The sequence below is a fragment of the Fundulus heteroclitus genome, unplaced genomic scaffold, assembly GCF_011125445.2.
Source record: "Fundulus heteroclitus isolate FHET01 unplaced genomic scaffold, MU-UCD_Fhet_4.1 scaffold_93, whole genome shotgun sequence".
NCBI lineage: Eukaryota > Metazoa > Chordata > Actinopteri > Cyprinodontiformes > Fundulidae > Fundulus > Fundulus heteroclitus.
Window position 1 is genome coordinate 893,666 of NW_023397395.1, and position 21,371 is coordinate 915,036.

At 37.7% G+C, this 21,371-nt stretch overlaps 1 protein-coding gene across 1 annotated transcript in view; it reads left to right on the plus strand.

The window, feature by feature from the left end:
• The window catches only part of LOC105920427 (SH3 and multiple ankyrin repeat domains protein 3), a 174,407-nt gene that overhangs the window by 41,916 nt on the left and 111,120 nt on the right, over window positions 1–21,371 (plus strand). Inside the window, exons 2-3 of the mRNA XM_036134898.1 lie at window positions 4,668–4,871; window positions 10,074–10,145. Of these exons, the coding sequence (XP_035990791.1) occupies window positions 4,668–4,871; window positions 10,074–10,145 (276 nt within the window). The remainder of the gene's footprint in view (window positions 1–4,667; window positions 4,872–10,073; window positions 10,146–21,371) is intronic.

Genomic DNA, 21,371 nt, shown 5'->3' on the forward strand with positions numbered 1-21,371 from the left:
TTGTATGGCCACTGTCACCAGGTGCCTGGAAAACATTTCTAATGTAGTGCTTAAATTATAAATATAATTAATTAAATTGACATTTAAATCAAATATACATTTGATTTAAATGTTTCACATTGATGGAGTTATTATATTTGCTACAATGGTCCCCCATGACTTGTATTTTTTTTTTTTATTGCAAATACAGAAGACAAGTTTGCACTGTCTGTTAAACATTCCTTTTTTAAAACAATTTTTCTGATAGTAGATTTGAGCTGAATAGTCAGCAGTTGCTCAGAATTATGAAGGTAACTCATTTGACCCATACCTGGTAAAATTATCAAAGGTAACCTGCTTTGTTATAACATAAGGTTATACAGTGCTGATGATATTTTGTAATAAAAACACAAAATTATGTAATATAGACAAACACATTGTGTAAAACAATAAAAAAGGTGATGTAGGTTTCAAATTTGACCCAGAAAGTTTAGCTTAAAGGCTGGTTGTGAGTCACTAATCTAACCTTTAATCAATTTATAGTAATTATGTTGCTACATTAATCTTAAGAATTTTGTAAAATGCACCTGAGATGTATCCTTGTTTTGAGTTGATATTTTACCACTGGGTGGTGCAACAAGTTAATACTTTGTTCTGTTGTTGCCAGTTGGATTGTTTGAGAAAGCAACCTGCAGTGTTGAACATTATAATAGTATATGGCTATTAATTTCAAATAGGTATATATTGATGGTGTTCAAGCTGTGCCTGTAATAAATCTCATTCTACAAAGGCAGCTGACAGCTCCATGTGCTGGAAAATATGCCCTTTTTTTCCACTCGGGCACCTGTCCCCCAAAATGTCTATTTCTGAGTCTGTGTTGCCTGGTCTGTAACCAGCACTGACTTTGCTTACTGCAAAAATTATTAATTCAGCTGGTGTGCCCTGCGAACCTGAAGACAGAGACAATTGGCAAAATAATCTAACTTTGATTGTTTTGTCAAATTATCCATCTTTATTTACTCATCATTGAGGTTAAAGGATAGAATAATCTAACAAAGTTGATTGGGTAATCATAGACAAAATCTGCCTACATGCTAATCATACTAATTTTGAGATTTTTCTTCTTCCCTTGGCACAAAATTGTTTAATGTTTAATTTTTTTCACTTTATTTTTTACAGTCTTGAAACCTTTCAGTCTTTCTATGAACAGTTTAAAGACCTTCATGGTTCACTACAGGTACTAATAGGCCCCATTATTTAAAACCTAGAGTATGTGAATAACTATGTGTGTCATGGTAGAACACAGCTTTCTGCCAAACAGTTCTTCCTGACATTCACACGAGTACCGCTTTGATCTTTTTGTTAGGACCGGTTGAAGTCTTAAATTAGGTTGATATATTGCATGTTGTGTCTCACAGTGTGTTTAATATTCAAGAAGTAAATGCCCATCAAATATAAAACACTGCAGCAATGTTTGAGCCATATGCACCAAAATCTCTGAGTGCTATGTCTCTCTCCCCCACCAAGCAGCAATCTCTACTGCCCATCCAGAAAATTGTTCTGTGTGCAGCGTTTCAGAGTGATTTTGGTATCCAGGCAGAGGAATGAGAGCATCAAAAAGGAAACGGAATGTAAAGACCCCGAGTCAGGTTGCAAGCATCCGGATGAAAAATGAACACTTGACAGATGTCTAGTTACTTAAGAAAAGCAGAGCTGTACGTACTTTTCTAGTGGTGGAAGTGAAACAAATCGTAATAGAACATACAGTATTTTCAAAGCTATCTATACCTATATAAAATTAGTAATAGAATCAGTTTTGTTTTTTCCTAGCACCTTAATTATCAGCCACAGCGAAACAGATATCGTATTAAATATCGCATATCCACTCATTTCAACAATGTGCTATAAAAAAACAAAGGGACAAAAAAGTGTGCAACGCAGAAAGATTTCTTCTGGTGTGACGGCACACATGGTTCAAATTCCTACCAGCTTGGATAAATTGTACAAATAAAGCAATTTCACTGAGGTTTATTTTAGAGTGAGTAATAGTGGCCCATTAGCTAACACTGATGTAAGGATGCAGTCACAGACCTAGCATCTGCCTCTGGTTTGTACGCAGAGCTGTTGTTTTTAGTTAGTTAGTTTCTAACAAATTGTGAGATAGTAATCTCTCTGCTTTTGGAATTATATGGCTGTGTGATATCTTTGTTAAAGTTCTTGAAAACTAAAGTCATTAGTACAACGGCGTGGTTCAAAATCAAAGGCTTCTAAATTTAACTTTATATTTTCTGGTTTTGGCATGTGAATAAGATAAAACAAATATAATTGTTTAAAATCTCATAATCATGCTATTCTTTGTACTTAGTTAAATGTTAGCTTTAAGTTTGAGGCGATTTTTAATTATCAAGACATGCGTCGTGATGAAGCCACGAAATATCAGATGTTATATAATAGCAACAGCAATATAAATACATGAATATTTTTGGTCTAACAGAAAAATACTAAGAAATCATATAAAAACTGCTGTTTTAAACCTCATTTGAATCTAATGTGACACAGCTAAAGTGTAAAGCACATTACATGGGCAATAGATCCCATAGGGATCCAAGGGGATCTAGTGCTAATGTCCCATTGCTCACACCATGAAGTGTTCTTTGACCAATAGCTGTGGAGGTTTAATTCTTTTAGACAAAATCTTTTAGGAAATTTGGAAATCATAGCTCTGTGTTGTGGCTGATTTATCTATGTAATGTTATAGTACAGTAATGTGTGTTATAGTATTATTCTAAAAGAGATCTAATTGGATATTAGGATAATGTTGGTTTATTGGTATACTGATGGATTTATAGTTCAAATTGTTTTTGAACCGGGTCAACTTAAATAACTCTGTTTGCTTTATTTGATCCAAGCCAAGCTGCACCATAAAAAAAATTAAAAATGAATATGTGTGTTTATCAGTTCTTAGAAATATCTAGCATTATTGCAGGATTAGTATGGCACACATCCATTCTCCCCTCTTAATTGTAAAAAAGGTGGCTAATCTACAAATAACCGTGAAATGTACCATCATTTATTTTACCTGCAAGGTGCAGAAGTTCCATAAAACAGTAACTAGAGTTGAGCCTTAAAAATAAGGTTTTACTGTAGGTGCATCATATATTTACTACAGCATCAACAAATGGGTAGAATGAGCCACTGGCAAGCAAGGAGATGTAATACTGTGACTTTTTGGTGTTAACGCTTTCAGTTGAGTTCAGTTTTTAATGTGGAATTCAATTAATTTGCTCTAGGGGTTGGGATAAATTGACAACAAAACAGTTTCATGCACTGAAAAGTGAAGAAACACAATTACCTTTAAAGCAACATTGATTAATGAAGGCTATAAAGTTAACTAAATGACTTGAAATAGATGCTTTGAAGTTATTCTGACATTTGATCAAATTAAGCAGACAAAGTCCAATTTGGACTTTAGAAGAGTAGCGGTACGTGTTCTGACCCAAAACAATTATGACCTATTAAAGTACAATTAAAATATTTGATGTGGAACATATAGCAGCAATCACACTTATCGGCCTAAATGTAAATTAGCCTAAAACTTTATTTGTTTCTTTTATTTGTGCCAATCTGTTTTTTTTTTTTTTTGTTGTTGTTGTTTTTTTTGGATTCACGTGTGCTCACGTTTTTTTGGCATCGGCATGTGGTTTTTCTGTTGTGATGTAGTGAGACTATTTGCTTTCAGCTGCTGTGTCTGGGTGAATGGTGAATAGGACAGAGTTGAGGTTGTGAGTTGATGACAGTGGTGGATTGATTACTTGCGGGCTATCTCTCTCTCTCTCTCTCTCTCTCTCTCTCTCTCTCTCTCTCCATGTCTCTCTCTCTCTCTCTCTCTCTCTGTCTCTGTCTCTGTCTCCACAATGTGGTAATAGTTGGGAAATGTTGTGGCCCAGTATCCATAGCTCTTCTCTCTCTTTACAGATTGGCATCTTAAAAAGTGTAAAAGTATAAGACTCAATTTTAAAAGGATATTTTATATGACTAATGTATATAAAGTGTTGCCAAAGGGTTAATGTTGTTTAAAAAAATTGATTAAATTCTGTGCAATACATTTTCTTTGCGTCCAGGAGTTAATAAAGTGGTTGCGGTTTTTCATGTCTTTTCCCACAGGCATGAACAACTTTGAATTGTTTAATCTGTGACTCCAAAAAGATTTGATAGAATTAGTGTCACGGCTACTTATTTGCTTGTTTATCCTTCTGTGCGTTTATTCACTTGTAGGCACAGACATACTCTTACAACCAAAGTATGGTTGTAAGAGCATGAGCGTTCTGTGAAAACTTTTAGTTTTAATTATTTCAGTGCAATAGTTACGACGGGTCTTTTAAAGGACCTTTTTTAATCAATTATGTATGGTGGGGAAATGCTTGCTATACCAGTTTGAATTACTTATCACAACTAACGGTGTTTTTTTTTTTTCTCGATTTAAGCTCGTTGAGTCATAGCAAGTTCAATACATGACTCAAATGAAATAGGCCTCAATGCCCTTTTAAATGTATTCCATGCACAGTTAGAAGTATAAACACTTTTGTCACCTAATGAAAATCAGTAAATAACAACTGTGAAATAGCTAGATGAAACCTGAAAGAACAGGAGATTTATCTTTTTTTCTTCATTGGCTCTTCTCTCTGCAGAAATGTCTGAAATTCAATGTGGATGCACCAATCTGGCGGTCCAAGCAACGAATCCTGTGTACCCTCAACCAGAGCCTGAAGGATGTACTCAACTATGGCCTATTCCAGCCAGCTTATAATGGAAAGGCTGGCAAGTTTCTGGACGAAGAGAGACAGCTTAGGGAATACCCTTTCCCATCCATTGCTCCTGTACCTTACCTGGAGGTAGGTGCTGATCATGTTTATGCATGGAAGAATGTGTGCTGTGTGCAGGAGAGAGCTAGCTAAAAAGAAAAAGAGAAGCAGTACATATCACTGTGTCATACATTTTTCTGTTTTCTCTCTAGTTCCCAATCGGGATTGTCAGTTGTGTAAAATATCTGTGAATAGTAAACCCACCCATCTTTGGTTATTGTTTTTGATGTTTCTTTGTTGAACCTCAATTTAAAAAAAATGCTTTTTTGTCATGTTTTATGGCTAGAAAGCAGTTATCTTGCTTTTACCCAAAACGCATGAATTTGTTTCTAGGACCTTAACAACCTAAAATCTGTTTGGAAAGTACAAGATATACCTTTGCGTTGTTCAACCAACTATTTCTAAATCATGTATTTTTCAGTGTTCTTCATACATTCTAGATAAGCTACCTAGGATCTTAAAAGTGTACGCACCACTGTTTAAAACACCAGATGTTTAACTATACGGCACAATGACAAATCAAACATTTTCTACCTTTAATGTGACTTATATTCTGTGATATTCATTTTAAGAATAAACAAATTTGGTAGAGGAGAATCAAATGAAAATGCTACAACAACCTGATAGCGCAAGTAGGCTATGCACACACTTGAAACCCCTTTTGGTTTAATTTCAGCATTCAGTCTTTTTTGTTAGGAGTCTGCCAGCATCTTAGGTCCTGGCTTTGCAATATTTGCCCACAATGCCCTGGAAAGTCACCATTTATCAGCATTCATCAGGTAAACTCACAAATTTGCTGTTAGATTTAGTTATGAACCCCGGTAAGACTATTCTAACACTGGAATTCTTCTTTTGGTTGAAGCTATTTTTTCATTATTTGATATATGTTTGGAATCTTGAAGATCTTAAAAAAGTAAAATCCATTTTCATTTTCAGTTTTCTAGCAGACAAATTAAGGTTTTGGCTAAAAACTGACTGGCATTTAGAACTGTTCAAGTTAAAGCACAACAACAACAACAACAAAACACAGTCTTTTACTGTGTATGCTATTTTATTTTTATTTCATGTATTGTTTTTGTACAAACTCACTTTTTGGAATTCTAGACAATAATTGAGTTTTGGTTTAATTGGACTACATTCATTCAAAACATTTTCAAAGATTTCACAAATGATTTCTTAGCAAGGAATTAATTCTATACTATATTCCTTGGTCCAAACACTTGGGGAATGTTACATGTTGCTGGCAGGCTTTTAATTGCCTTACGGACAAGTCTATGTATAGTATTTTTTATTAGTTAGAGTTAAATGTCCAGATTTGGTAATGCTGCTCTTGAGCCATCTCCAATAATCCTCCAATTATTGAGGAAGCCATTTACTGTATTGTAGTTTATACTGTTAAACCAAATAATATCCATACCCCTAGCAAATTAATGTTTTTTCCCATTTGGCCAAGAGGTTTGCTTCTCAGTAAGTCATCTTTCAAAATAAAATAAAAAAAACAATGTAAAAAGAGTATATATTAAGTTTTTATTAACTTTTTTATTAAAAATGACAGACCAAAAGTTATTTGCACTCATCTTAATGATCAGTAGAAGAAATATACAGCAGTTAACCCCCTTTTTTTATAATTGCTGATCAGGTTTTTGTCATGTTTCCATTGGTATTTTGATGATTTGCGCCACGTCCTTCAGGTTGGAAGGCCTCCTTCCCATTACTTGAATTTTTAGTTCTCCTCATATATTATTTGTCAGATTTAAGTCAAGACTCTGGCATCCTGCTTCAAAACATTTTTGTTATGTTGAATTATAAACATGACCGTTTTGCCAGTCAGATGGAACATGGGAGTAAGAATAAAAGATGACTTTAAACCAGTTGAATACAATACAGGCGAAAGATGAGACAGAAGGATAAGAAGCACACATTTGTAAAATATAGACTGGAGCTAAGACTTGAAGTAAAGATTAACAATAAAAACTGAGGTTAAAATTAAAGTTAAAGTGCAGCAATTACATAGCGACCTTAAACCAGGACCTGATAATCTACAGTTTGTTTAAAAAGCCAGTGACTGTAGGGACAAAAGAGTTTTTCAGTCTGTTGGTTCGACACCTTGGTAGGGCGTATCTCCTACCTGAAGGGAGGGGCTTAAACTCTTTGTACAGTTATGTCTGCCAACACTTTTTTTGGCTTTGGTCACTGATCTGGACTTGAACAGGTCCATAATCTCATTCAGTTGTGCTCCAATGATGTTTCCAAATTCTTTAACGATTCTCTGCAAGCGGTTACGGACCTGACAATACAGTGGATTTAGGTTTTTTTTTTGGTTAATTTTTCCTGACTGATACCTTAGAACAATGAAACCCTTTTAATCCTGTATAACCACTCAGCAAGTCACCAACTAATAAACCTACTAAGACAACGATAGTTTATGTACTGTTTATCAGATTTTCTTTAACTGGCAGATATGAACACGAGAAGATTGGATGCTGGAAATAAATCAAAATGGTACATTTATGCATCCAGGTTAACACAGAGTTTTAGTTTTTTATATGTATCCTTGTAATAGACTCTTGTTCTTTTCAGCTGAATTGTAAATCATATAAGTCATAATAAATGTGGAAAAAGTTTTGAAATTATTTATCTCGTACTGATTGTTATGTATCAGAAAAATGTGGTGTATTATCAGGTGTGTGTAGACTTTTTATATCTATCATGAACAAGAAGCACGTCTTGTGATCAATAATGCTGAATGTACCATTGCAAGAAAAATTATTTGTTCTTGTCCTTTAAAAACCTTTGCATGAAACACAGATAACAGGCAGGCTCACAAAACATCCATCACCATGTTTGTTTGCATGCTACTATGATGGGGTGTCAGTCTAACAATAATGCTGTCCTCAATATCAGTGTGGTGTTTAGAGCAGCTGTCGGCTCTCAGAGATAATTGTAGTGCTTGCCTATCATAGTTTGTGATCTGAGAGAATAGCTTTCACATAAAATCACTTCACAGACTGTGGCCTGAAGTTGTCAGATGGTTTTATGAGGGGTCAGGTTTATTTTCACAATTGCACCAGTGTCAACTGGAGAAGACCGTTATCAAGACAAAAAAAAAGTGAAATAACTGATGGCTTTCAAAATTATTCTAGCACTTTGTCTGTAATTATATAATGTAATTTAGTTGGATTTTGTCTGTAAATCCTGATACGATTTAATGACTATGTCTCAATTTAATTTGATTCCTTATTATAATTTCTTTAAATGGACAATTAGAAATGTCAAGAAGAAGTGTAACTTGTCTTTTGTTGCTGTTTAAATTCTGTGCGAGCAGAACAGCAACGACGTGCAGTACACTACACATGGGACTTATATTCATTTTGTTCTCTTGTATTATGTTTGTTGAATGGTTTATAGTCGCACTTTAAAAAGCTTGCAGTTAAGCTGAATAGGTGGCGATCCAGCTGGACATATTTTTTTTTTGTCTGCTACTGTTCTGTTAGAGCACTGTGTGTGTGCCATTGATTGACCCGCAGTTATTCCCTCAGGCCCGGACTGTGTAGAGATGATTGACAGGTTCCGATTAGCAGCAAAAGTCCTCTGTTCGTTTCTGGGTTTACACTGTTGGAAAGGTTGAATATAGGCTGAGAAAGGAAGTGCATTTACAGACTCCAACATCAACTGAAGTAAAGACGGTGAAGTTTTTCTATGAACTCTGTCGGCTATTTTACCCATTTTTAAAATAAGTATTCGCTGAATAAATAGGAGATACATATATGAGTAGATGGATGTATGGATAAAGTTTTAAGACAAGCTATAAATATTATTATTTTTCTAGCTTGTCTCTGTGGAAACCACTGGAAATACATGACTGCACATAAAAATGCTCAGAAGGGGCTTTGGATAAATGAACCACCTTTCAGCTCCAGCCATCAGACCTGAAGTACAACACTCTGTGAGGCTTTCACTTGAAGGAAGGAGAGAAGTACCACAACAAATGATTTACCTCTGGATGGCTGGATGCATGGATGCATGGATGACAAATGGAAAACTAGAACAATTAGAATTTAAAAATTTTGCAAATAAGTGTATAATCTAAATAAAAGTTGAGCTGATTATCAACAATAACAGATAAAATATATTTAGAACGTCAGTTGGGGGTCAAATGTTTTGAGAGATCTCATCATAAAAAACACAGATTAATAATCTAATAATTTGACCAAGATATAAGGTCAATCGTGTACTTTATTGCTGGATTCTTTCTGAAAAATGTAAGAAGAGTGGAACATGGAGTTAAACAAGTAGACTATCACACTCTCAGTATGAGGGATAGCAAAGCCAACGACAATGCAGACGACTGTAATCTTCCAGGAGTGAATGCTGCTTGTCAATGACTTAATGCAATCTGCTGAGTTTCCTTACATAGAAAGGTTTTTGGTTTAACTGTCTGTATGATTTTTATTGAATTGATTTTGTAAAGTGCCTTGAGATGAGATGTATTGTAAATCGGTGCTATATATGTAAATGAAATTGAATTGAATTGAACCTGGGATCTGAATCCCAGATTATTCAGAAATTTTACTTGTGTTATCTTTAATCTGGGTGTTGACCAATACCTTTCAGCAAGAATATTTCTGTTTAGAACCTCAGCCCTTCAGTGTGATGTCTGCAGGTGCTCTCTGAGGGTTTTATGGATGAACTGACTGATTATTTTCTCATTTACTTCATGGCAGTGTCTTTTTTTTTAAATGCTGTTTCATAGACAGTGAGTAATACACAGTCTGAATAATTGGATGTGCAGATTGTATAAACTGTCAAATAGAAATGTTGTTGCTTGAAGTTTGAAAGATTCTTTTTTTATTGTTTTGCAATTACGCTTCTTCCCAGAGCCTCAGTGAGTTGTAGGCTTGGAAGCAAAATTAATATCTGGAAAAGATGATAAACAGAAATTTTGGAAAGAAATAACAAGTGTTTACAGGGAGATATTTACTCTCCCCCAGTACCAATAAAACATTATTAAAAGAGTAAAAAATAAAAGAAGAAAAAACCTCTGACAGCTCTTTCTGCTTCTTCACTGCAACCCTTTCTCTTTTAAGGGCTAGCTAAGTCAAAACAATTAGATCCAGTTTTGACTGAGGAGCAAATGAAGGTTGTTCAATTTATTTTTAATGATTTTGGTAATCTAGAAGAACAGCAACGTAAAAACTAAGCAGACAAATGTGTTTTGTTCCTTTGTTTCAGTTCCGCTATAAAAGACGTGTCTACACTCAGACCTACTTAGATGAAAAGCAGTTATCTAAGCTTCACACCAAGGTAAGTCCAGACAGCTGGGAGTTAATGGATGTTTTTCCACCAGTTTGTTCATAAGAGAATCCTTTATTTTTAAAAGCTGAAATATGAATCAAATTTCACTTCTTAGTGGCTTGCCTCTTTATTATGTCAAAATACAAAATGTGTGTGTTGATGGTGGTGAAATCATGTCTGGTTTGTGTATAGCTGTTAAGCTGTACACAGAGTTCTTGGGTGCTTGTGACGTGGTGCGTGCATGCCCCATGGCTTCATTGAACGCTGGTGCTTGGCATGAGCTTCTTCCACATTTATCCTTACACTCATGTTTTTATCCAATTTTAACTCAATTGCAGCCATATTAATGCAGATTGTCAGATATCTCTTTTTTAATACTTGTAAGCTTCCAGAAATAGCAGTGCTGTAGGTAAGATGCTGGTCGAATTCCCACTTTTGAAACAGGGACAGATACATTAACATTTCCTCTGTTGATTGTAAAAAAAATAAAATAAAAAATGCAGAAATATGTTTGCTATTAAAGTTAATGCGTAGGGTGTAAACTACGTATTACTGATGGGAGTTAAGCTGGGGGGAAATCTCAAAAACAATTACACTCCAATTTGCTTAGCTACCTTTACTTTGCACTTTAAAATGAATCAGAGTATTTCCTTCCTGCTTTTCTGTAACTTAATTTGGATATTTGCATCCTGAGGGATCTTGTTAAGTTTTATTTACCAACGTTAATGCGATGCTCATCAACAGTGCCATAGTTAAAGCTCTTCTCTGTATTTGATAGTTCATTCATGTGTAATCGAACTAGTCCCTAGAGGCCGTGTGAACCATTAAGAGGCTTATACAAGGACAATATGTGCTTGTACACTAAGAGCCCTGCAACTAGATATCTCGACAACACTGAATTTTGGATCAAACATTTATAAAAAAAAAAAAAAAATTCAGTTATTAGAGTAACCTTATTTGACCATAACTTGAAATACTGAGTTAGTGAAATATTGTGAACTATAGACATTGATTTGTTTTTGCTGGTGAAATAAAATGTGAAAACTGAGACGTGATTGGGGATGTAAGTGTACTGAAAATATGAGTAAGTCATATTTTTTGTGTTAGTCTGGATATGAGCAGAGCACAGATGGACCAGACGGCTACAGTAATCTCCATCTTTACTCCGTAAATCTCCAGGCTTTGGTAGACAGATTCAATGGGCTAATTTAGCCAGATATTGGTTTCGGTGCTGGAAGGCGGTTAAAAAATAAAGCATAGAACAGAATAGTGACCAGTTCTGTAATTCTGTTGAAGCGTCTAGACAGCCTGGCAGTGTGTGAGCAAAGACCTTTCTCACAGCAGACTTTTTAATTTGTCACAGTGGGAAATGCACAGATGGAATTAATAAGACTAATGATGGCTTAGTTGCCTTCAGTGTCCCACTAAACCATGACTGTGAACCAGCGCACACAAAAGTAAGACCTCTGCTAAGTGAAATAGAGGAAATTTCTTTGATTTGAGTTTTGAGTCTTGCTCTTAGCCTTTTTCCTCGGAGTTTCGATGTCTGTCCTTTCTCTGGCTGAACTTCTTCAAGTACTATGGTGTCCTCTTAAAGTCCAAACACATGTCTTGTGAAATGTTCATTTTAAATTAAATGTAAGTATGAGCGTGAAACCCTAATTACTTTTTCTCCTATTTGTGTCTCCCGTGCAATACTATGTTGGACAGAATATTGACTTGAATATATCTCTGCTGTATGACAGCTGGGATAAGCTATAAAAATAGGTCGTACATCATAAAAAGCATTGTGGATATAAAAACGTGGATATTAAACAGTAGATTTTGAACCCAGTTTGGGGCTGAATGCATGTTCATGTTGTAAGTAGGCGTGATAAGTGGAACGAAGAGAAGATTTTATGCAAATGCTTAAATCTCATCAGATGACCAGAGAGAATTAACATCGTGACACTGTCACAGAAACTATATCTGCTGGTTAATAGTCTAGATATTAAGCATGCATTATGTTATTCTGCTGCATATTAATAAGCAATTGTTTAGTTATGATGTTATATCTTGGGTGTCGCTTACTTCCCAGACAGAAAAAGGAGATGTTTCTGTCCAGGAACAATTTGTCTCGCTCTTGGAATTGTTGCCGTCTCATTTTTGTTTGTGAATAGTTGCTACATTTTTCGATATGATTGTAGTTCCCAACTTTTGTTTTCTGAAATCCTCTCCATCTTGCACAGAATAAAAGCAGCACTTCCCTGCCATCAAGATTGCGTGCACAATTATGAAGACATGTACAGTATATGCACAGATACTGTTGCATGTACGCACATTCATGAACAAATGGGAAAAATAAACTCTTGGTGATTAATAATTTATTTGTAATATTATAGTTTTGAACTTTTTTATAAAAATCACTTTTATCCATCATATTTCTCTCCTGGAACAAGATATTTCCGATGTGTCTTTTGCAGCCTTGTCATTGTTCGTGACAGCAGACTTAACTGTCTTATATGGTTCCTGTTGTACTCAATGGTAGAATAACCCAGAATGTATCTGAATGCTTCAGCTTGTCCAGTACCAGTTAAAAACTTTTTTATTATCCTTATTGAATAAAAAAAAGGTTTTATTAGTTTACTTTCTTTGATAAACAGGTTCTCATTAAAACATGTGTTTCACTTTTGCATATAAAAAGGGAAAGGAAAGCTTCTTTTGGACTGTCTAATCCTCATCGTTGTTCCCATTTGACCTTTTTCTTGTGTCTTTTTAATAGAGTTTTAGATAATGTTTGATACAGGACACTGTACCGGTATGTTCCTCTCATTGCAAAAAAGTTAAGTATGCAGAAAATGCCATTTTAATCTAAACTTTACCTTTACAAAAATTGCATTGTAATTAGATTAATATTTTTTAACTATTCAAATGCTGTTCATGCAGTTGGATAAGGATATATGTGGAAGCAGCTTTTGATGGAAATGAATTTACCATTCTTTTGGGGTTTATCTAGAGCAGTCGGTCCTCGGGATCGGAAATCCCTGCATGAAAGTAAATTGACACAATTAGCCACAATGTTTTGGTGCTAGTGTCCTTTATTGGACAGTAAATAGGAACAGGAAATAGGGTTGACAGGGAGGGGGGGGACATGCGGTAAAGGTCCACTGGCAAGGACTCAAACCTAGAATGAGAACTGAGGTCTCCAAATATGGGTCACATGCTCTACTCATGTGCCAACGCTGCACCCAGACACTGTTAGACACTTTTACTGCTCATATGACTGCTCCTAAATATACTATCAAGCAGTGAGTTTTTTTAAGTAAATTTTGAAAAGAATGTTAAAAGAACATTCACTGTCTATACCTGCTTATCCAGGCAGGGTTGTGGGTGGCCGGTGCCTATCTCCAGCAGTCAGTGAGCAAGAGGTAGGGTACTCCTTGGACATGTCGCCAGTCCATCACAGAGATAGACAAAAATCCATGCACACACTGACATCTAAAGCTAATTCAGAGAGGCCTATTAACCTGATCATTAGGGCATCAGGAGAGAAACCAGGCATGCACAGGAAGAACATACAAACTCCCCTGGCTGGGAATTGAACCCAGGACCCTTTTCCTGCAACACAGGTATGCTACCAACTGGATGTCTAATACCCGGTTTACACTACCCCTTTTTAACTGTGCCGAGACCAGTCCGAGCTCGATAAACGAGATAACTATCGAGTGTAAATGGAACGCAAACTGAACTGAACCGAGCCAGACACAACCGGACCGCGCTAAATGCAGCCCAGTTCCAAGGGTGGGCTCGGCCTGGTTTTTCTCTGGCCCGGTTCTCTAATAACAAATAGAGCATGAGCAGAACGCATCATCTTCATGCGGTCAGCTAACATTTCAGACATTCATAAAAAATACTAGCTTCCCCACTGTGCCACACGATTTCCAGTGATGATTCTGCTTAGCAGTGTGATGAACCTCAGCGTCTGTCGTTGTTTCCTGCATCTGTAAATCCTTATTAGACGTTCGTTTGTCTTATCCACTTCCCAAAAGCCGACTCTGTCAAGTAAATTCACCAAATTTCTGACTCTCCACAAACAACATAATATAACCAAACATAACTTCCTGAATGTTACTGGCGCTGCCATTTTGATTTGCTTGGTCCCGCCTTCAATCCCAGAGAGCAGTACTACCGCAGATCGTCACTAGGAGGCGAGGAGGAACCAAGATAGCTTGATGTGTAATGTAAACGGTCGTCAAAACCAAGCTCGGCTTGGTTAACTGATCCAAGCTTGGTCCGAGCTCGGCATGGATCAGTTTGACAAGAGTAGTGTAAATGGGGCTTAAGTAATTCACCTTTGTTTGGCTTTAGGTTGATTCCATGACAAGAAGGGCAATAATAAAAATGACCAGATAACACCTAAAAACATTATACTTATACCAGATTTGGTAACTGGTGTCCGCTTCCCAAAACTACAGCCTGATAGTTTCCCTGGCTCTGTCTAGCTCAGAAAGGACAAGATGATAGTCGCCATGGGACTCCCTTTGGCTAAATCCATGTCCATCATGCTGCCTATCCTGGGGAGACTGTCCTCTCCCCGAACCCCTGTTCGTTAATCCTCAGCAGTGGGTCTGTGTCTGATACCACCATAGTCGCACATACATTAAAAACGCTGATCCACGTTTGTTTCATAGTCCGCCTTTTGAGCCCATCCGCCATCCTGAACACCACGGCTTACGTCCTTCACATTCCTCTGCTGCCTGTCCGTCATCAGGCACTTAACAGTGAAAGGAGCATCCACTTTGCATTAACGTTACAGTACATCCGTGTTCCCCGCAAGTGAAAGAGTAGGCCCCCTCGGTGTAAGCCAGATGAGGAGCAGACATCATTTTGTGTTCTTTTGCCCACGGCCAGCCTAGCCCGCTCGCATAAAGCCCCAAACTCTCATTAGCCAGCCGAGGCCAAGCAGAAACACAGGTCTAAAAGTATGCAGTAATTGTCTCTGTCCAAAAGCCTCGTTTTCTTCCTGGCCCTTGGGTTTGGGCATGCATGGCAGCCTCAGACTGCTTGATCCAAGTGGAGAAATACTTACTACCCTCTCCACAAAACGACAGTTCCACTTTAATGTTAAACGCATCGTCAGTCCATATCGGGCTGTATTTGTCCCTGTCATCCACACCAGCAAGAGGACTTCTATGCATTCCTCCCAACATGTTGTCTTGTGTGCCATGTACCAGGGAAAAAAAAAACAAAAAAAAAAACACCCCAAGCAACACTGCCACCAATGTGTTGTGCGAGCTATAAGGGCTCATTAATGTTCTGGGACAATGAGAGAGGCAGAATATCTTTGAAGTTTGGTCACAGTTTAATCAGATCTCTGCAGCATGACAGTTTAACAGCACACAACCCCTCGTAACCACGACTACTCCAGGAGTGCCCCATGTTTCAAAATGAAAGGACACAAACATAACATACAAAAATGCCCCCGCTTACAATAGTTTCAGAAGCATTCAGGTTGCATTTGAGGAACATGAAAAACACACTCAAGGGTGTTATTCATTATTGTGATATTCAAATGAACAAAGACATATACAAATCTCTTGGATTTTTTTTTTTATCTTTACCACTCCAAAAAGAGGATATGTTGTAACCTGCCTGTAGCACTTTAATGGTTATGTGATTTTGCCATACAGTGGCACTGAATGTAGTTTAAACACATAATAACTTCCCTCCTACTGTCTGCAGATCAATGACATTTTTCCTTCTAATAATTTGTGAGGTGAGGTTTATTGATTTTACAAAAAAGGCTTGTGTAAACAACATATGAGTTGTTTTTAAAATAGTATAAGGCGTGTTATTTTTTTATTTTTTTCGTTTTTGGACTCCAACACTTACTGCCCCTTTTCTGCACACAACAACCTTTTATTTCTGCTCAATTCAGACAAACTAATTCAAATAAAACATACTTCATTGTCTCAGGTTATAATTTTAACAATATTAAAATAAAAAAAGTGTCACTGCAGAAGTGTACAATTGTTAAGCTTTTCAGTTTGTACACGTGTGCTTTTGTTTATAATTATTAAGTTGTTTAAATCAGTAACATGTCAAAACATGTGATCAATATCAGAGAATCTGTGGACTTTGTGACAACAGACTTGCTAAGAGCTTTAACAGACTGAGACATGATCTGGACAATGATGAATTATTCAAAAATGACTGATCAGATGAGTGATTTCCTCTTTGTATATTCCTGACCGGTGAATCTGTGCTGTGCACTTCAGATAAAGGATTCAGTGAGGAACGGAGTGAGAAATGCTCAATGAGATGGGGATAGAACAGCAATGAGCAATAAAGGGATGAGTCATGCTCTCAAATATTGCTCTAGTCTAACCATTCTGGTGAGACCTGCTTCTGTCTTCTCCTGTTCTACTTTGATTTGTCAAAGAGTGAGTGAGCGACACTGAAGTGACATACACAAAGTGAATCACTTATTGCCAGCGGGGATTTCACGTAGAAAGTGAATCATCCATCCGTCCATCCATCCATCTACTGTCCGTTTAGCGGGGTTCACCCTGGACAGGTCGCCAGTCCATCACAGGGCAACACAGAGACACGCAGGACAAACCACCATGAACACACTCACACACACATGCTCACTAGGGAAATTTAGAGAGGCCAGTTAACCTTACAGTAATGTTTTTGGACTGTAGGAGGAAGGTGAAGTACTGAGAGAGAGAACACACACATGCAAACAGGGAGAATATGCAAACTCCATACAGAAAGACCTGAGGCCAGGATTTGAAAATTCTCGCTACAAGGCAGAAGTGCTCCCAACTGGACCCCCGTGCAGCCCCACATAATCATGTGTTCGGATAAAAGTTCGTGTTGTTGACCCTTCTAAAAAATTTCAGAATATCCACACATCCGATACTGTCCTGCAGAGTGAATTACTTACTTAATGCACAGTGTTGTACGAGATAATCATGTATTATTAAGAAGTTATCCAGGAAAGCCTTTCTTCAAAGTAGATTACAGTGACAATCAGTCAACAGATACCAGAGAAAACAATAGTGTTTTTTTTTTTTGTTTGGAGACTGTGTGGAAGTTGAATAAGGATTTAGATCAGCATTGAATCTGCAGACTTAGTCGAATCTGTAATTCCCTGCAAAGCTGATAGTGAAAATGATGGAGAACTTTCTTGCAGTTGTCATAAATCATGCATGTTTCAGATCTGCAGTTCTTGCTAAGGGCTTTACTAATTTTACAACATTAAAATTAGCAAAGATTGTTTTACTAAGCATGCCCGCTGTAACATGTTTCCCTCTCTGTTTTTTTTCTAAAGAGTAAATTTTATTTTTGCACAATAACATAAAAAGTCAAATGTGAAAACATTTTGCAAGCAGCCATGGCAGGCGCTATGCTCACTGCTCATCCCACAATATGCCGCCATGTAAGTCAGAGGTGAAGCATTAGCCTAGTTTGCCACCATGGCGTTCATTAGCTTCAGGCTAAAGTTTAAAATTAGGTCATAGTTGATAGGAATTTCCCTTTTTTTTTTTTTTCTTTGCATGACTGAACCAGACCTCGTCTCACTAATACTGTCCTGGTTAACCATGCATGGTAACTTTGTGGAATATTTCCATAGGATACTTTCGGAGACAACAGAGGGCATGTGTATAAGTGGTTGTATTGCTAATCATGTAGGCAGGCCTGCCAAGTGAGTCATTTTCAGAACTATGTCAAAAGTGACAATATGTATGCATTATTTTATGAAAAGGATTCAAACTCACTCAGTGATTTGTGAATGATTTTAAAGGTATAACCTTTATCCTTCCTAAAGAAACAAAGCTATGGTGATTGTAAGGGAAGTTGGTGCTTAGGGAAGCTTGAGACAAAACAGTAATAGAGACTATTTTATAATGTGGTCATGAATGCTATGAAACAGCCCTGGAAAAACTGCATTTTATTTGTGGTTTACTTAAACGTTTTGTGAAATAACACACAACACTGATGTATACTATCACTGACTACCTCAATTGGGTATACTCAGGGTCTCCCCAAGAAAATGGGGTAATCCTGGCGGTAGGTGTCGTGGTGGGTTGCGGGTGGTTCGCGAGTGTAACTGTGGAGCGGGGGGATGTTGAGGAACGGGGGAAGTATGCAGAGCGTTGAGTCATGCTCGAAGAAGGGGTGCCGGCCGAACGCTGTACGAGCTAATAACAGCTAGCGCATTAGGTTCGACGCTTAGTCTGGCAGGAGGGCGCGTAAAGAAAGTAACAAAAAATATAAATCAGCCAGTCACATGTCAACAACCTAATGGACTTCATCTTCTAGATGCGTAAAAATTACTTTCTAGAATAAGAATATCGTTGAAGTGAACATGGTGTAGTTGTAAAAGCAACAATGCCAGGTTCGATTTGGGATCACAATAGATCATAAATTATGGATCTGCTGAGAGTTTTATGCAAAAATCACCCTTCTGGCCTACAGAGAAAGGCAAAGTATCCAGTTAGCTGCAGTTGAGTGGATGGAAATGCTTTTGTTGTTGGCAAAGGTCAGAGGAGAATGGGCATGGCAAACCGTAGACGATGGCAAGGCACCAGAGGTTCTAAAAATGTTGAAGATAAGCAAAATGCAATCTCTGAAATCACAGAACCGCAATAAAGCAGATAGGCTACCGCAGCAGAGCACACTTATGGGTGCCACTCCTATCAGCTAAAAACGGAAAAGTACAACAGGTTGATCAAATTTGGATAGCAGATTGGACAAATGCTGCTTACTCTGATCAGTTTCAGTTATGGTATGCAGGTGGTGGGGTCAGACATGTTAGTAAACAACATGGACATAGAGTAGAGGTGGTATAATGCTGTGGGCAATGTTTACACACTTTGAGCCCCTTAATTTCAACTGAACATTGTTTAAATGTTACGTGAATATTGCTGCTGACCTTGTTCCTCTCTTTATCCCACAATATATATATCTTTTTAAGGCTATGTTGAGTAGAATAATAAACAATTTTACGACGCTAAAATAATCAATCCCAAACCGGTTTATTGAACGCTACAATAAGATTACTACAGTGCCTTTTAGTAACCAGATCTCAGCCCAATGGAGCACCTTTGGAACGTAGCAAATATGTAGCAACTGCTTGATACTAGTGGTGTGTACCTAGTAAAGTGGCCAAGAGTTGTAGGTTATAGTGATTAAAGGAAGTTGGGGAAACTTGAAAGAAGTGTTGTTGGAGAGCATTTAGTAGGGCACTATTTGATAATGTGGCAATAGATATCGTTTCATAAACTCCAATTGTAATCGTGTTTTTTTTAGTGATGTCTTTCAAAATCACAGTAAAAGTATAATAAGATGTGTTTGCTTTGAATAATAAAATAACTTGTTTTTCACAAGCTGAAACATGCAAACGTCTGTGGTATTGCATCGAGTGAAAGAGCGATTCATAAAAGACTGCTCAGCGGAGTAATGGGATTCCTCCTGCACTGAGGTTCTGTTCATAGCCGTATTTATGAATGAGAGGCCATGCATTATTTTGCATTAGTTAATAAAACTACATGAAGGATGTAGCTCATTGTGGATGCTGTTTTGAGATTCCAGATTTCACTGTGCATTTATGCGGAGCCTGCACAGGGTTATTGCAACAGCAACTAATGAAGTTTAAATGGAATTTGCACAAAAGCACATTTGTATATATGAACACATCATCAAGAAACATTTCTTTGTCGTTTTGCTTGACATTTACTTATTTTATTTCCTCCTTCTCCAGACTTTTCATTTATTTTCTCATCTGGATGGTTGTCCCTCTCGCTTTCTTACTCTTTCTCTCCTCCCTGTGTTTTCTCTCCCTCCCCCTGTAACTCCCTCTCTTTCTCATCTCTCTCTCTCTCTCTCTCTCTCTCTCTCTCTCTCTCTCTCTTACTCTCTCTCAGTAAGCGTGCTCTCCAGTACAATCACACTTTACCAACACTCTATCTGTCTGTGTTTGAACAGGAGTCAGTGAGTATGTCGCGGTGACTGTCTGTGTGAGTGACCATGTGAGTCTGCACGTGTCACTTTGACAAGACGGAAGGTGGTGAACGAGGAGAAGAAGAGAGTGGAGGAAGGTTGGACGGCGGGGAGGGGAGGGGGGGTGGGCTGGATATGGCCGTGTGGAGGATTTAGTGGCTAGCTGACCCACTGGACTTCGTGTGTGACGGGGAAGCGTGCCCATGTGTGTGGGAGATGGGATCTGTTCTTGGAAGAAGACGACAAGTGGAGACAAAGGATAGAAAAAGAGAAGAAGCCAGGAAGGCCAGGCTCAATAGTAAGGTACCCCGACTGATCTCATCATCTTCTTTATTTACTTTACACAGTGACTGTGGTGGAAACACACCTTTCCCTCCCTTTTGCGATATACTCTCATACTCCAGTCATTCACAGACACTCCTCAATCCATCCCTGACTACCTGCCTAAGCGTTTCCTCTCTCGCTCACTTCCCCTCTCCTTGGCTTTCGTTCTGTTGTTATGCTCTGCTGCATGTTGGATGTGTGAGGAACTGGTGCAGCCTTATCTCAAACCCTGACTGAATGTTAATGTTTCCCTCTGCCCTGGTTCAGCTATTCTGGGTTTTCTGCATTCGACGCATGTGTATGTGTGTTGTTTTTCTTTTCTTTTACCTGTTTGTGAGGGTCTGTTATGTTGCAGGATCTTGGGATGGGTGTCTAGTTGTGCTCAATGTGAGTGACAGTGGTATGCTTTTGTGTTTCTGAGGAAGCAAGGCCAAGGTGGTTCTCTGTATGTATGTCATTTAAGTTTGTGGCAAAACAGCACAGCTGAAAAATGGACCTGAATGTGTGTGTAAGACAAAGCATATCTCTAAAAGTAAAGTTACCTATTGGTCTTTAGTCCTCGCTGTTGAAAGTGTGTCACATTTTTTCTTCGTGTCGCTGCTGAGGTTTATTGATAAAATATGCGTTCACCGTGAGCTACAAGATGCTGGTGCTCATGCCATAGCTATGGCACAAGTAGACGATTTATTAGCCCTCCTTTTATGTTTTTAAATAAAATGTAGCAGTTACTGAAGCACCAAAGCCATCATTCTGTTTGTGAGAGATCAGTAGGAGGTATCTGTCAAGGGTATGTCCTGCAAAATGTTTGACATGAGCTACTGCGCAGTTTTCCCGCCTTGTTTATGTTGCAATCTCCACATCAAGTCAATTATTGATTCTGTACATACAGAATTTATAGGCTGTTAAAAGTTTGAGCTAATC